Raw genomic sequence first — 18287 nt, forward strand, 5'->3', positions numbered from 1 at the left:
CTATCTGGTACGGATCCCACATTGCTGATCAGTATTCAAGCAGTGGGCGAACAAGCGTACTGTAACCTACTTCCTTTGTTTTCGGATTCCATTTCCTTAGGATTCTTCCAATGAATCTCAGTCTGGCATCTGCTTTACCGACGATCAACTTTATATAATCATTCAATTTTAAATCACTCCTAATGCGTACTCCCAGATAATTTATGGAATTAACTGCTTCCAGCTGCTGACCTCCTATATTGTGGCTAAATGATAAGGGATCTTTCTTTCTATGTATTCGCAGCACGTTACACTTATCTACATTGAGATTCAATTGCCATTCCCTGCACCATGCGTCAATTTGTTGCAGATCCTCCTGCATTTCAGTAAAATTTTCCATAGTTACAACCTCTCGATATACCACAGCATCATCCGCAAATAGCTTCAGTGAACTTCCGATGTTATCCACAAGGTCGTTTATGTATATTGTGAATAGCAACGGTCCTACGACACTCCCCTGCGGCACACCTGAAATCACTCTTACTTCGGCAGACATCTCTCCATTGAGAATGATAGACCTGATGGCAGCGAATATCGGCAAGCAAGGGGCTCTTAATGGCACTGTGGCTACCCACACCGTCGCCGTGTCCCTGGTGAAGAAGCCACAGCAGCGAAGGAAGCCCACCAAGGCGCTCCTCAGGAGGCTGCCCTTGCTTCTCGACGAAGCAACGGTCCAGAAAGGATACGAAGTGCTCAAGCAGCGCGACAGGACGAACAAGAAGAAGCCATCCGTGTTTACCGTCGACCTACAAGCGGCAGACGGCCCTGACTGCATCTTCGAGCTGCCCTGTGAAGGCAGAAGCTCTATAGCCCGACCTGGTTCAAATGGCTCTAAGCACTATGGGACTTAACTTCTCAGGTCATCAGTCCCCTAGAACTTAGAACTGTTGTTGTTGTGGTCTTCAGTCCTGAGACTGGTTTGATGCAGCTCTCAATGCTACTCTATCCTGTGCAAGCTTTTTCATCTCCCAGTACTTAGTGCAACCTACATCCTTCTGAATCTGCTTAATGTATTCATCTCTTGGTCTCCCTCTACGATTTTTACCCTCCACACTGCCCTCCAATGCTAAATTTGTGATCCCTTGATACCTCAGAACATGACCTACCAACCGGTCCCTTCTGCTTGTCAAGTTGCGCCACAAACTCTTCTTCTCCCCTATTCTATTCAAAACCTCATCATTAGTTAAGTGATGTACCCATCTAATCTTCAGCATTCTTCTGTAGCACCACATTTCGAAAGCTTCTATTCTCTTCCTGTCCAAACTATTTATCGTCCATGTTTCACTTCCATGCATGGCTACACTCCGTACAAATACTTTCAGAAACGACATCCTGACACTTAAATCAATACTCCATGTTAACAAATTTCTCTTCTTCAGAAACTCTTTCCTTGCCATTGCCAGTCTACATTTTATATCCTCTCTACTTCGACCATTATCAGTTATTTTTCTCCCCAAATAGCAAAGCTCCTTTACTACTTGAAGTGTCTCATTTCCTAATCTAATTCCCTCAGCATCACCCAACTTAATTCGACTACATTCCATTATCCTTGTTTTGCTTTTGTTGATGTTCATCTTATACCCTCCTTTCAAGACACTGTCCATTCCGTTCAACTGCTCTTCCAAGTCCTTTGCTGTCTCTGACAGAATTACAATGTCATCGGCGAACCTCAAAGTTTTTATTTCTTCTCCATGGATTTTAATTCCTACTCCGAATTTTTCTTTTGTTTCCTTGACTGCTTGCTCAATATACAGATTGAATAACATCGGCTACGACCCTGTCTCACTCCCTTCCGAACCACTGCATAATTTCATGACCCTCGACTCTTATAACTGCCATCTGGTTCCTGTAGAAATTGTAAATAGCCTTTCGCTCCCTGTACTTTACCCCTGCCACCTTTAGAATTTGAAAGAGAGTATTCCAATCAACATTGTCAAAAGCTTTCTGTAAGTCTACAAATGTTAAAAAAGTGCCTGGTGAAACGTTGTTGTGATGTCTCGTGTACGGAGGAGAAATGCGTACCATCACGTTTCAGAATTTGACAAAGGTCGGATTGCAGCCTATCGCGATTGCGGTTTATTGTATCGCGACATTGGTGCTCGCGTTGGTCGAGATCCAATGATTGTTAGCAAAATATGGAAGCGGTGGGTTCAGGAGGGTAATACGGAACGCCGTGCTAGATCCCAACGGCCTCGTATCATTAGCAGTCGAGATGACAGCCATCTTATCCGCAGCCACGTCTCGATCCCTGAGTCAACAGATGCGGACGTTTGCAAGACAACAACCATCTGCACGAACAGTTCGACGACGTTTGCAGCAGCATGGATTATCAGCTCGGAGACCATGGCTGCGGTTACCCTTGACGCTGCATCACAGACAGGAGCGCCTGCGATGGTGTACTCAACGACGAACCTGGGTGCACGAATGGCAAAACGTCATTTTTTCGGATGAATCCAGGTCCTTTTATAGCATCATGATGGTCGCACCCGTGTTTGGCGACATCGCGGTGAACGCACATTGGAAGCGTGTATTCGTCATCGCCATACTGCCGTACCACCCGGTGTGATGGTATGGGGTGCCATTGGTTACACGTCTCGGTCACCTCTTGTTCGCATTGACGGCACTTTGAACAGTGGACGTTATATTTCAGATGTGTTACTACCCGTGGCTCTGCCCTCCATTCGATCACTGCGAAACCCTACTTTTCAGCAGGATAATGCACGACCGCATGTTGCAGATCCTGTACGGGCCTTTCTGGATACAGAATATGTTCGACTGCTGCCCTGGCCAGCACATTCTCCAGATCTCTCACCAATTGAAAACGTGTGGTCAATGGTGGCCGAGCAACTGGCTCGTCACAATACGCCAGATGAACTGTGGTTTCGTGTTGCAGCTGCATGGGCAGCTGTACCTGTACACGCCATCCAAGCTCCGTTTGACTCAATGCCCAGGCTTATCAAGGCCGTTAGGACGGCCAGAGGTCGTTGTTCTGGGTACTGATTTCTCAGGATCTATGCACCCAAATTGCATGATAATGTAATCACATGTCAGTTCTAGTATAATATATTTGTCCAATGAATACCCGTTTAACATCTGCATTTCTTCTTGGTGTAGCAATTTTAATGGCCAGTAGTGTACTTTGAACATTTGATTCTGTACGTGTCTTTTGCTTGTCATTTCTTTCACTGTATACTCTTAAAATTATGTATTTCATCCAATATTTGTATCATCATACGATAAATAATAATAAACAATCTACCACCCGTTTGGTGATAGTCGTCGATGTAAACTCTTGGCTCAAAAATGGCACTGAGCACTATGGGACTTAACTTCTGAGGTCATCAGTCCCCTAGAACTTAGAACTACTTAAACCTAACTAACCTAAGGACATCACACACATCCATGCCAGAAGCAGGATTCGAACCTGCGACCATAGCGGTCACGCGGTTCCAGACTGAAGCGCCTAGAACCGCTCGGCCACACCGGCCGGCTGTTAACTCTTGCCTGCGGGTGCCTTTTCAGTGGGAGGCAGAAGCTGCTAATCTTTCGCCCGTTCGTCTGCTTCCTTCTTCTCGTCAGGGGTCGCGCAGGCGGCTCCTCGCATTTCTGCGTTTGCTGGGGGGACGGCCGCCTGCTTGACAGCACCGTTGTTCTCCTTCCGTGGCGCTGGCACGCCTACTTCCGCTCGGAGGTCGGGAGCGAGTTCTGCAAGCAGCTGCCACAGCTGGCGGCAGTCCTCCTCCTTCTCTGCAGAAAGGACGGCCGCTATGTATCTCTTAACTGTTTTGAGGGCCGCAGTTACCTCAGGAACTACGTCGCGCATTGCAGCTCTCATGTCGTCCGTCGTCTGCTGCTGCGTCTTCCTAGGATCGGGCAGCTGCTCCCGTCCTCCCGTTTGCGACATTGAGGGGAAATTCTGGCCACCTGCTGGCAGTGGGAGCTGCCGGTGGATCTTCCTTTAGCGGAGTCGTCTTAAGTTTTGTCGGACGGTGGTGCACCCCTGCGGCTGGTGTCGTCACTTCACCTAGGGTCTGGCTACTGTTCGTGAAGGCTGAGCAGCCTCGCCAGTTGACTACGTATGGTACTACACAGCGGGCACACGTTGGCGTTTCCTCTCTGCCTCTACCGCAGGTGCGACTGTCATGCTCCCCTGAGCGTTTGACACACCTCGCGGCATTGCAGCCATATGGCCTTCAACCTGACACCAGAAGAACTGGGGCTTTCGCTCCAGGTCGGGCTAGCCGGCCGCTGTGGCCGAGCGGTTCTAGGCGCTTCAGTCTGGAACCGCGCGACCGCTACGGTCGCAGGTTCGAATCCTGCCTCGAGCATGGATGTGTGTGATGTCCTTAGGTTACGTAGGTTTAAGTAGTTCTAAGTTCTAGGGGACTGGTAGAAATCCTTGGGTAACAGAAGAAATATTGAATTTAATGGATGAAAGGAGAAAATATAAAAATGCAGTAAATGAAGCAGGAAAAAAGGAATACAAACGTTTCAAAAATGACATCGACAGGAAGTGCAAAACTGCTAAGCAGGGATGGCTAGAGGACAAATGTAAGGATGTAGAGGCTTATCTCACTAGGGGTAAGATAGATACCGCCTACAGGAAAATTAAAGAGACCTTTGGAGAAAAGAGAGCCACTTGTATGAATATCAAGAGCTCAGATGGAAACCCAGTTCTAAGCAAACAAGGGAAAGCAGAAAGGTGGAAGGAGTATATAGAGGGTCTATATAAGGGCGATGTACTTGAGGACAATATTATGGAAATGGAAGAGGATGTAGATGAAGATGAAATGGGAGATACGATATTGCGTGAAGAGTTTGACAGAGCACTAAAAGACCTGAGTCGAAACAAGGCCCCGGGAGCAGACAACATTCCATTAGAACTACTGACGGCGTTGGGAGAGCCAGTCATGACAAAACTCTACCATCTGGTGAGCAAGATGTATGAGACAGGCGAAATACCTCAGACTTCAAGAAAAATATAATAATTCCAATCCCAAAGAAAGCAGGTGTTGACAGATGTGAAAATTACCGAACTATCAGTTTAATAAGTCACAGCTGCAAAATACTAACGCGAATTCTTTACAGACGAATGGAAAAACTGGTAGAATTCGACCTCGGGGAAAATCAGTTTGGATTCCGTAGAAATGTTGGAACACGTGAGGCAATACTGACCTTACGCCTTATCTTAGAAGAAAGATTAAGGAAAGGCAAACCTACTTTTCTAAGAAAAAATTGTTCCGATGGCTCTGATCACTATGCGACTTAACTTCTGAGGTCATCAGTCGCCTAGAACTTAGAACTAATTAAACCTAACTAACCTAAGGACGTCACACAGATCCATGCCCGAGGCAGGATTCGAACCTGTGACCTGCAGCGGTCGCTCAGTTCCAGACTGTAGCGCCTAGAACCGCCGGTCAACTGCTGTTTGTGTATGAGAAATCGGTTGGAAACTTTCCTCATCTCAGCACGTTGTATGTGTCGCCACCGGCGCCATCCTTGTGTGAATGCTCTGAAAAGCTAATCATTTTCGTATCACAGCATCTTCTTCCTGTCGGTTAAATTTCGCGTCTGTAGCACGTCATCTTCGTGGTGTAGCAATTTTAATGGCCAGTAGTGTATTATACTAAATTATCTACACATTACACATGTTCTTATATTTCTAAGTCCAATCTGTTGATCCAGTTGAGCCCTTCAGGTGATGCATGGTGGATGTCTTTTATTGATCCTCCGAAGGCTCGTTTCGGGCATTCGCCGACAATTTGATTTATTTGCAGGGCAGCTGCACAGTCACAATCTGGAGATTGAGCAATGTTACTCGCGTCCGTGACATACCCTATGTCACACGTGCCTCCTGGGTGGGGCTAAATGAGTAACAACAGGATGAGACCAAACTGCCCGAAAAGGACTCCCAGTCATAGAATGCAGAGCAAACGTAGTAGATGTAGCAGCCAGACGTTCCTACTGGCAATTAAGGCTGCAGTGCTCGAGCCTTACCGCCTGACTTGGTCGGGGAGCTACTATGGCACGCAGCTGCAAGAAGACGACGCTGGAGGACGAAGCTGCAACCAATTTGGGCCTGCTGCTGCTGCTGCTGCGCCAAATAACTGACATAGCACTGCAGAGGGGGCCCACAGCAGCATATTGCACTCTCGCACAGATTCCGACTGATCTCTTTATGGTGAACAGATGACTATGACAATGGTATCGAACTACATGATACCGACTTCTGACTTAGCCACCGAGCGAAGTGGCGCAGTTGTTAGCACACTGGACTCGCATTCGGGAGGACGACGGTTCAATCCCACGTCCGGCCATCCTGATTTAGGTTTTCCGTCATTTCCCTAAATCGCTCCTGGCAAATGCCGGGATGGTTCCTTTGAAAGGGCACGGCCGACTTCCTTCTCCGTCCTTCCCTAATCCGATGAGACCGATGACCTCGCTGTTTGGTCTATTCCCCCAAAACAACCAACAACCAACCAACCCTACCTTTGGGTGTGTCTGTCACAGATAGCAAGAATTCCGCTACTGCTCTTACTACCCTTCAAGACAGTCGTGGAGGGTTTTTTTGCCCCTGGCGCTTGCCATGGCACTTTCTCCCATCTGCCCTTAACCTCGCTATTCTTCAAACGTTTTTCTCCACTTTCTATATTGCGATGGGCCCGCTTCAATGGGTAATCGTAGCCAGACGTAAGGACAACATCTCATTTCCACATTCTCTGATGCCTGTATTCAAAAAACTAACAAATGCAGAGGTGCAGTAGAACTTCTATGATGGTCACCATACTAGTGCGGGCTTGGAGGGGTTCAACTCTTTTAATGAGACTCAAGTAGAGGTGGACTGCCGTGTCTGGCCTCGAAAGACGGTGCACAAGAAGAGAGGCATAACTATTGTGCTCGGCGGGGATACTTGTGTGCAGACGACTGCTTCTGACAGCGTTTCAGATTTAGCTGTGCCAGTTGTTGCATTGTCATAGAGGCGGGGCCGCTGTAAGGCTTACTGTTGTTATCTAAAATAAGTTTGGGAAGGAGAAGGTACTAGGCGAATTGGACCCTGTACCTTATTTTACTGTCAGGCGTGCTCAACTGATTTACCTTTCTGATATATAAACTGCTAAGTTTTTGAGTTTCAGGTCCGATTTATTTGGTCCCTTCGCCAGCGCTGGGTACGCTGCTTCTGTGTGCTCCAACTATCTATTTATCATTTAATTTTCTATTTATTGTTTAGCGGAATTTGTATTAGTTTCGGTCGTTTGTGCGTCTTCTGTAGCTGGTTTATTGTGGATTTCCTATTCTAAGCTAGAGCATTGTAATATCAATGGTTTTGTTATTCCTTTTAGCCTGTGGAGTTATTATTCCTAGGGTTGTCTATTGTTTTGCACCCTCCTTGTTATTGTAAAGCTACATGTATTTGAGGGGCAAGAATTTTCCAATATTGGCATGTTACGTTAGACAAGAGATAATATGTATTTACTGGATTGTGTTTTAATTTTGCTCGTTTGCTCTGACTTTCTGAGATATGTTGTTGATAAGTGCGTCTAAAACATGTTGAGTACTTAAGACAACAGAACCTACAGTCACTTTTCACTCCCACGTTTACTGTGTCACAAAGTACTTGTTGTCAGGAGTGTAGCCTTTGACAGAGGTGTAACGTGGACGACAAACACACTGGAAGAATAAAACAGAAGCTTTTGAAATGTGCTGCAACAGAGTAATGCTAAGGAATAGCTAGGTAGATCTGAAATCTAATCATAAGGTGCTGAATAGAATTAAGGAAAAAATATATCTCACAAGTTGATTAAAAGAAGGATAGGGCACATCCTGAAGAATCAACTGATCGTCACTTTGTCAATGGAGAGATGTGTGAGGGGTAAATACTGTAGAGGGAGACCAAGGGACGATTACAGCAGCAGACTCAACTACACCTCCGGAAAAGAAAAATTAGTACTCTTTTAGAGATTTCCAATTCACTTAACATTTATTGTTGCAACAATGCATCTGGAGTACATGAAATGATTACATTTACGGATCCATAGCACAAGTGGTTCTGAGGTACCAGGTATCGACCCAAGATGAAACACCCATATTAGTATGTCGTAGCCTCCACGGGCGGCAGTGCAGGCACTGAGCCTGACACCCGGTCGATTGTACAGATGGCGAATCCTGTCCTGGGATACGTTATGCCACGCCTCTCGACCCGTTCACGTAGTTCTGTAAGAGCTGCTGGTTGACGAGTCTCACGAGTCGTTTCTCGTCCCATCACACCCCACGAATGCTCGATTGCAGCCAAGTCTGGAGATCGTGCTGTCCAGGAAAGTTGCCGCTCGTCTTGCTGAGCTAGTTGAGTTTCACGGGCAGTTATGGCGAACATTAGTATACAGGGTGACTCACGAAGATATGCAAATATTTTAATATATTGTTCTACAAGTAAAACTAAAGAAAAAAGTTCATATAAACAAAGGTCCGCAAATGTTTAGTTACGGAGTTACGGCTAATAAAAGATTTTGCCTGAAATTTAGCAACTTCGCTAGTGTGAAGCCATCGCAAAACTGTATGAAGTTAAAGTCAAACACGATTTCCATTTATTTTGTTTTTATTGATCTGCTGAATCTAATAAAACATGTCCCAGACGTGTATCTGCAGTAGTTTTCCAGAACATCCAGATAAGCAAAGAAGTTATTTCGTAAAAAAAAAAAAATTCCCGGCCGAAATGGCTGAGCGGTTCTAGGCGCTACAGTCTGGAACCGCGCGACCGCTACGGTCGCTGGTTCGAATCCTGCCTCGGGCATGGATGTGTGTGATGTCCTTAGGTTAGTTAGGTTTAAGTAGTTCTAAGTTCTAGGGGATTGATGACCTCAGAAGTTAAGTCCCATAGTGCTCAGAGCCATTTGAACCATTTTTTAAAAGTTTTTAATTTATAGTGAGCCTTCTGGCTGTGAGCATTCCCTACTAAAATGTAGGCAAAGATGGCGCTGTGGTAGCTATTCCACTACGCTATCTGTTGGCGGACAACGTTGAAACCATTATCAGTACATCTACTATCTCCCGAGTGCCATATACCGTCATCGGATCTAAATCGATGTCGTCTTTCGCAGTGTACCACTTTTTTCCGGCAGTGTAGAGAGAGGTTGAATTAGTTGTGCAGATATGAGATTTTCATAAGAGGAGCATCAAATCAGACTTCGGATTGATAACGGCAACAAAAATAAGAGAATATTTGGATTGTGTTGTGTAATTTAACACTCAAGTCCGGAGAGAGGAAACTTGTCCTATCTAAATATTACTGTAACAACATTAACCCATTTCTTCCCAGTCTTGCCTAAACGCGACACGAAGTTTTCAGTAATTTATTTTTTTCACCAAGTTTTACACTAATTGTGAAAGACAAAAAACAAAGAGAACTTGTGAATGGCTCTTAAAAGAAGTATGATGAGTTTTGTATAATAAGTTCATTTTGACTGCATTTTGGGATACAACACTGGGGAGAAATGGGTTAACTAAAGTGGTCTGCACTCTGTCAAGTTTCTCTTATCTTCTGATGTGCTAGTGGTTGCATCTGCAGAGTGATGACGATAGTAACGCTTTGTGAAAATTCCGTGAGGTATCAGAATTTCACTGAAGCTGAAAAAACTGAAAAATCAAAAATAAAACGAACAAAATTCAATTAGAGGAAGAAGGCAGAATTCAAATGAAACGACTTGGCATTTGTAAATTGCAAATAAATTTAATATCCAACTGAGCGTTGGAGAGTCTATTTACAGTGATGTATAAATATAGAACCTGTTGTGCAGCTTTACTTTAGCGTGTGAGCGGAACACATTCTTAAGAACACAAGAACCTAATTCTGATACATTAGAATACGAGGTACAGCTTAAGTTCTTTCCATGCTGATGAGATTAGCTCCATTAACAGCTGTAGTTTCACAGACAGAACAGCCGTTGACAATCAGCGGTTAAGGGGGTAGGACGTCAAACGGGACGACTTGGAGTAGGAGAGGCACCACAGGACATTTTAATTTCCACTGTCTATACTTTTACAAATAAATTCATAAAACTTTAACAGCATGACCAGGAAGGATTCAGGATTCATACCCATAGCATTGGAAGCTCAAAAACGTAACAAAACACTTTTTTTACATGTGAAATTTCATCATTTTTTTCATTTACTGCTGGCTGCATTTGTTGCTATAGGTACACTCTTCCTTCAAAGTAAGAGAGATTCTTCGATGACTTTTTGCACAGCATACAAACCATAGTTACAGGTGTATGAAACTCTAAAAGTTATTTAATTTATGAAATAATGAATGAACTGTTACATTTTAAACTTCATGTTTAGAAAAAAACTCAAGTTTTATAGTTAATTATCCATATTTTTTCCACAGTTTTGTAATAGATTTGGAAAATTCTAGAGTTTCATACACCTGTAACTACTGTTTGTATGCTACGAAAAATTCATCGAAGAATCTCTCTTACTTAGGAAGAAAAGTGTACCTATAGCAACAAATGCGGCCAGTAATAAGTGAAAAAATGATGAAATTTGACATGTAAAAAAAAGGTATTTTGCTTCGTTTTTGAACTTCCACTGCGATGAGTGTGAGTCCTCATCCTTCCTGGTCATGGTGACAAAGTCTTATGAATTTATTTGTAAAAGTATAGGCAGTAGAAATTAAAATGTCCTGTGGTGACTCTCCTGCTCCAAGTCGGCCCGTTTGACGTCCTACCCCCCTCAAAGAACAGGCAAGTAGATGCCCAGGGTGATGGTGATGGAATCTCTACTTCACTGGATCTCTGCAGCTAAAATTAAACAAGTATTAGCGCAAAGCGGCGACGTTAACTTCATATGCCCTCATTAGCTCCGACTGTGAGAATTCTGGTGTGAACATCACGAAAAGAGCCAATTCACTAGACACACAACGACATTGTAATTCATCGTTTGTTTTTGAATAGTCCCAGGATGTTTAGTGGAGATTTCGAGGCAGTGAGTAGCTAAAGCAAACTTCGCCGCAGAGTGACAACAGAGGGACGTTAGTAATTGGCAGCACCACATAGCATTTAGCCCAGCATAGCGACTGCTTCAGTAAAGTCAGAACGGTTCTCTGGTTCGGCAGCACTGGACTGGGCTGTCCGGCTGTGGTTAGAAGTAGGGCTGGAAGTGGACGTCCTGGAAGACGGTGACGGGCCCGGAGCGGGGGTGCAGGGCGGTGGCGAGGCAGCGGTAGAGGCCCACGTCGAGCGGCGAGGCGCGGTCCACCAGCAGGGCAGAGCCGCCGGGCAGCGGGCGAGGCCACAGGTGGCCCTGGCTGTGGATGCGGCTCGAGCTGCCCGACCTGTCCACTCTGGTCCACACCACGTTCTGCAACACGCAGTTACGTCCAATATAAAATACACACATCAAAAAAAGTTTTGCATCGCCCCTGTTCCCAGAGCTCCTGAAGATAGACGCTGACTTTGGATATTGTATCACAGACACAGTCCCTTTGCCTGTTCAGAGATGTCACTAAACCCTCCCAAAGATGCAAACAACCATGCATAAGCGGCGCTTATGAAACGGAGGGGGTCCGACAGCCGATCAATTCCAGTCGTTCCACCAGGAAGGACGTACACGGCTCGTGTTGTTTGTAGTTCAACCATGCCTAGACGGTCAGTGCCGCGACTCTATCACGTCCGCATTGTTCCTTTGTACCAGGAAGGTCTCTCAATAAGGGAAGTGTCCAGGCGTCTCGGAGTGAACCAAAGCGATGTTGTTCGGACATCGAGGGGATACAGAGAGACGAACTGTCGATGACATGCCTCTCTCAGGCCGCCCAAGGGCTACTACTGCAATGGATGACCGCTACCTGCGGATTATGGCTCGGAGGAACCCTGACAGCAGCGCCACCGTGTTGAATAATGCTTTTCGTACAGCCACAGGACGTCGTGTTACCACTCAAACTGTGCGCAATAGGCTGCATGATGCGCAACTTCACTCCCGACGTCCATGGCGAGGATCATCTTTGCAACCACGACACCATACCGTACAGATGGACCCAACAACATGCCGAATGGACCGCTCAGGGTTGGCATCACGTTCTCATCACCGATGAGTGTCGCATATGCCTTCAACCAGACAATCGTCGGAGACGTGTTTGGAGGCAACCCGGTCAGTCTGAACGCCCTTGACACTCTGTCCAGCGAGTGAAGCAAAGTGGAGATTTCCTGATGTTTTGGGGTGGCATTATGTGGAGCTAAAGTACGCCACTGGTGGTCATGGAAGTCACCGTAACAGCTGTACGACACGTCAATGACACCCTCCACCCGTTAGTGCAACCATATCGGGAGCACATTGACGAGATATTAAAAAACTAAAAACCCGCCTCGATTGCGAAAAAAGCACCTAGTGTTAAGTGCTAACCCAGGTTTCGGCGTACATAACTACACCTTCTTCAGAACAACAATAAAACCCACAAGTGCCTAAGAAGACCTTTGTCAATTATTAAAAGAACACCAAAGCTATACATTTATAAACGAAAACGAAAAGGAAAACACAAACAGTACATATGTACAAAGCTCCACCTCACACCATTAAGTTAAGTAGTGGTTTTGACTTTGTACATATGTACTGTTTGTGTTTTCCTTTTCTTTTTCGTTTATAAATGTATAGCTATGGTGTTCTTTTAATCATTGACAAAGGTCTTCTTACGCACTTGTGAGTTTTATTGTTGTTCTGAAGTAGGTGTAATTATCTACGCCGAAACCTGGGTTAATACTTAACACCACTAGGTGCTTTTTTCGCAATTGAGGCGGGTTTTTAGTTTTTTAATATATTAACCAACGATTGCTGACCCGCTGCGATGTTGAAGGTTCTTATATTGGGGGGACATTCGTCTTCATGGACGACAATTCGCGCCCCCATCGTGCACATCTTGTGAATGACTTCCATTAGGATAACGACATCGTTCGACTAGAGTGGCCAGCATGTTCTCCAGACATGAACCCTATCGAAAAGGTCTAGGATGGACTGAAAAAGGCTGTCTATGGACGACGTGACCCACCAACCACTCTGAGCGACCTACGCCGAACCGCCGTTGAGGAGTGGGACAATCTGGACCAACAGCGCTTGATGAACTTGTGGACAGTATGCCACGACGAATACAGGCACGCATCAATGCAAGAAGACGTGCTGCTGGGTATTAGAGGTACTGGTGTGTACAGCAATCTGGACACCACCTCTGAAGGTCTCGCTGTATGGTGGTACAACATGCAATGTGTGGTTTTCATGAGCAATAAAAAGGGCGGAAGTGATGTTTATATTGATCTCTATTCCAATTTTCTGTACAGGTTCCGGAACTCTCAGAACCGAGGTGACGCAAAACTTTTTTTGGTGTGTGTATTACACGTCATCACTACACTGAAGCGCCAAAGGAACTGACATAGGTGTGCGTATTCAAATACACAGATACGTAAACAGGCCGAATACGGCGCTGCGGTCGGTAACGCATATATAAGGAACAAGTTTCTGGCGCAGTTCTTAGATCGGTTACTGTTGCTACAATGCCAGGTTATCAAGGTTTAAGTGAGTTTTAACGTGGTGTTATAGTCGGAGCATGAGCGATGTGACATGGCATCTCCGAGGTAGCGATGAAGTGGGTATTTTTCCGTAAGACCTTTTCACGAGTGTAACGTGAATATCAGGAATCTGCTAAAACATCAGATCTCTGGCATCGCTGCGATCGGAAAAAGATCATGCAAGAACGGGACCAATGACGACAGAAGAGAATCGTTCAATGTGTCAGAAGTGCAACCCTTCCGCAAATTGCTGTAGATTTCAGTGCTGGGCCATTAACAAGTGTCAGCGTGAGAAACATTCAACGGAACATCATCGACATGGGCTTTCGGAGCCGGATGCCCACTCGTGAACCCTTGACGACTGCACGACACAAAGCTTCATGCCTCGCCTGGACGCGTCAACACCGACATTGGGCTGCTGATGACTGGAAATATGTTGCCTGATAGGACGAGTCTCGTTTCAAATTGTATAGAGCGGATGGACGTGTACGGGTATGCAGACAACCTCAAGAATCCAAGGACCCTGCATGTCAGCAGGGGACTGTTCAAGCTGGTGGAGGATCTGTACTGGTTTGGGACGTGTGCAGTTGGAGTGATATGGGACCCGTGATGCTACTCTGACAGGTGACACGTACGTAAGCATCCTGTCTGATCACCTGCATCCATTCGTGTGCACTATGCATTCCGACGAACTTGGGCAGTTCCAGCAGGACAATGAGACACCCCACACGTCCAAAATTGCTACAGAGTGGTCCCAGGAACATTCTTCTGAGTTAACACACTTCCGCTCCCTAGACATGAACGTAACTGAGCGTATCTGGGATGCCTTGCAACGTGCTGTTCAGAAGAGATCTCTACCCCCTCATACTCTTACGGATTTATGGACAGCCCTGCAGGATTCATGGTGTCCTTTCGCTCCAGCACTACTTCAGACATTAGTCCATTTCACATCGTGTTGAGGCACTTCTGCGTGCTCGCGGGGTCCCTACACGATATTTGGCAAGTGTAACAGTTCTTTGGCTCTTCACCGTACAACATCTCATGTTTATTTTAAAGACTCCAATGTAGGAAAAGCAATTTTATTGCAATATACGAGGTGTGGCTATGAAATAGCTGAACTGAGGTTGTCACAGAGTAAGCACGCATCCACCAAAGATGAAAGACCGATAACTGTTAAGAGTGAAGTCTTCTCATCCGAATGCGGGATCTCTAGCGTCTGAAGACAAATCACTATGGCCGTGGCCTTCCTTTGTGTAAGAGTTGTTATTTTGTTTTGCCGCAAAAATGATTATTGTAATAATACAGCAACGAGTTGGTGCTAAGTTTCACATGATACTTGCAAAACTACTACTGAAACCTATCTGTGGTTAAAAGAAGTATATGGAGAAGACTGTTTATCACGTACCGAGGTTTTGAGTGATTTAAGCGTTTCGAAGGTGGCCAAGAAGACGCTGAAGATGACTCACGTCCAGGACACCCTTCAACACCAAAACTATATCGAAAATGTGGGTAATCTGATTCGATCTGACCGTCGGCTGAGTGTCGATTGAATGCTGTAACTGTAGGAACTGACAAAGAATGCGTGAGGCAACTTTTGCATAACCAGTTTAACATGGAAGAATGTGCGAAACAGGTGCCGAAAATTCTCACAATCGAGCAAAAAGAAGAATGTGAAAATATTTGTACTGACATTTTGAATACCATTGAAAATTATCCTAATTTCTTGGAAAGGGTGATAACATGTGACGAATCTTCGTTTTTCAGTTACGGTCCAGAAACTAAGCACCAATCCATGCACTGGAAGATTTCACCGACAGCGAAAAAAGCTCTAATGAGCAAATTACGATCTAAAGCAAGATGATTGTTTTTTTTCGATATTCATGTAATTGTGTATCTTCACTGGTTTCGTGAAGGACAAAGTAATAATCAACATTACTACCCTGGGGTTCTTACTGAACTCAGCCACTACTCCGTGAGAAAATAAGAAAAGAAAAACTTCCCAAATTGTGGAAGTTCAAGTCATGGGTCATGCATCAAGACGACGCACCGGCTTCTACCGCATTGTCTGTTAAGAGTTTTCTACTGTTGTTTCCTACTGTTGGATCACCCACCATATTCGCCTGACATAGCATCAAGTGACCTTTAGCTATTTCCCAAGGTCAAATCTGCATTAAAAGGGACAAGATCTCAGTCTCTTGAAGCAATGAAAGAAAAAGCGCCACGTGCCATCAACGAGCTCACAGGGGAAGATTTCCAACACTGTTTCCATCAATGGAAAATTCGCATGGAGCGTTGTAGGGATAGAAGAGGGGAGTATGTTAATGGTGATAATAACTAAACATGTACGTTTTTGAAATAAAATGGTTTACAGCAACAGTCCCGTTATTTTATAGCCACACCTGGTTTTTCAACATACTACCCTCTGTGATTCTTAGCGAGGCAGCGATGTACATCTTTGCTCTCTGATGGAGCAGTTTTCATCCTCTCTTTGAACGCGCGGACGATTTCAAAGATTAGTTCTGGATAATTATTTGCAGCATATTGATGCTTCTTGTAATAAGCTTAGCCGCCAATTTGTGGAAGAATAATTGAATTAGTTATTAGTGCGACTTCCAATAAGTTTAGCATATAAAACTAGCATATATGAGTGCATGCTGGCAATCGACAATTTACAGTGCGTGAACGAAGAACTAAAAAATACTAAAAAGTTAACGAACTCTTTATCATTTAAGAGTCACTACTAATCCCCTCAGATTTTCGTGTTCGCAGGACAAGCTGCCGGACAAAGATGATGATGTAGAGAAAGTAAACTTGTTCCCGTATTTCGTAATTTCAACAAATACGCCCTTAATAAGAACGTCAAAGGGATTTTAAATTTAACAAAACATTCAACGAGATACGAGACTATACACAGTGTTTAAAAAATGTCTCAGTACAGTGTGTTCATATAAGAACAACCCAATTATGATTTTTAATACTACTTTCATTTGTGTGCCCATATTATCCGTAGTTGCTTTACACTTACTGAGGGTATTTGAATTCCGACTTTGCGACTATAGTCATTCAGGGTAACTTTTTACAAGTCAGGTTATCTTTGTACCATTTACTGCTTTTTTTTTTCAAATCGCTCTGCTCCACCTAGTTGCATTATTTTGTACTAAAAGTAACAGTTTTATTACCGATGTGATTTCTAGTTAGTATTTCAATTGTCTTTCCAACTTTCTACAAGCTCTTAGGCTTGTGATTATCCGTCAGTTGCGTTGACTATGAAGAGAACTTCCGACAACAGTGATCTAAGTTGAACAATGCCAGTTCGCCAGCTGCGACATAGTCGCGAATATAAACAGTGATCCAGGTACTGTGAAATGTTTTTTATTCCAGTCTTTGATCACAATATAAATTCCTTTGGCGATGACCGGTTTCAGTCAGTAATGACCATCTTCAGATCTGTTCTACACCATGTCCTAATGTGATAAAGCCGTAATGGCATCGTCAAAACATATAAATACACTCAGCAAAGCATCGTCACATAGAACTAAAATATGGTGTAAAATAGGCCACATCGTCCACAAAGTCATTTTGCAACTGGCTCCCACACGGAGAGAGAACAGTTGTAACTCTCAGGATTGTTGTATATGAAGTCCAGTTTTCCCCTCTCTAGTGACGAAACGCCGGATCCTGACTGGCATTGGCAGTAGCTTGAACAAAATTCTCTGCAAGCGTCCGACCTATGTCTCTGGTTGTTATTTGGAGACATCCCTGTTTCAGCATTGCTGCTATTTGTAAACGACTGCGTTCACCAAAAATCCTCCTGATGGGTCCCCATAGTTTCGTATAAATGGAACGGTTGATAGAGTCCAGAAACGCTTGCCATGGTTTTTTCTTGCGCCCCTTAACTACACGTCGAGCCTCGGCTCTCGCGACTCGAAATGCTTTAAGGTTGTCTGCCATAGGCCAGCATTTAAATCGTTGAAGAGCCGCACGCCTGTCCCGAATGGCTGAAATCTGTCCACCAAGGTACAGGTCGCCTCCTAAGATGACCTGAGGACTGAGGGTAAGTCAGCAGCATGATGCATCACTCGCGTGATGTGGTCCACTCATTCCTGGACGTTGTTGCGATGTTCAAACACAATCACCTGGCTGAACAGCGTCCAGTTAGCCCTGCTAACCATTCACCCTACTGACCATTCATGTTGGTGGCTTCTCTTCAGGTAGCGCTCCAGTCAGTGGTGACTGCGAAGTGGTCACTGGAATGGACGTCATCAATGACCTCCCACTGAACAGAGCTGGCGAGGGCTGGAGAGCAGGAAGAGAGGTAAATGGCCGAGAATGACCAGTAGCAGTGCACAAATGAGTGTGAGTACCTGTGCTGAGGATGCATAACTGGTGAGATGTCGTGAGGGCTCTCCAAAACCCGACCCTGAGGCCAAGTAGATGTCGAGCCCCACAAGTCATGATGGGCGTTGAAGGCTCCCAGACGGAGAACTGGTCGAGGGAGTTTTTCTAAAAGATTTGTGAGAGTCTCACAGTCTGTTGCATCTTGCGGAGGTAAATACAGTCAGCAAACAGTGATCCTTCGACATTAACTTCAACTGCAACTGCTTGCATGTCAGTAGCCAGGGGGAGACCAGAGGAGTAGTGTGCGTTAGTGACAAACACAGCGACCCCTCCGTTGGCTCTTTCCGCCGATAGTTCATCCTTGTG

At 44.9% G+C, this 18287-nt stretch overlaps 1 protein-coding gene across 1 annotated transcript in view; it reads right to left on the reverse strand.

Moving 5' to 3' along the window:
• Positions 1-9756: 9756 nt before the first annotated feature.
• The window catches only part of LOC126176956 (uncharacterized), a 58586-nt gene continuing 50055 nt past the window's right edge, over positions 9757-18287 (reverse strand). Inside the window, exon 4 of the mRNA XM_049924164.1 lies at positions 9757-11391. Coding sequence (XP_049780121.1) covers positions 11173-11391 — 219 coding nt within the window. The 3' untranslated portion in view covers positions 9757-11172. The remainder of the gene's footprint in view (positions 11392-18287) is intronic.

This window comes from Schistocerca cancellata, chromosome 3 (genome assembly GCF_023864275.1).
Source record: "Schistocerca cancellata isolate TAMUIC-IGC-003103 chromosome 3, iqSchCanc2.1, whole genome shotgun sequence".
Lineage (NCBI taxonomy): Eukaryota > Metazoa > Arthropoda > Insecta > Orthoptera > Acrididae > Schistocerca > Schistocerca cancellata.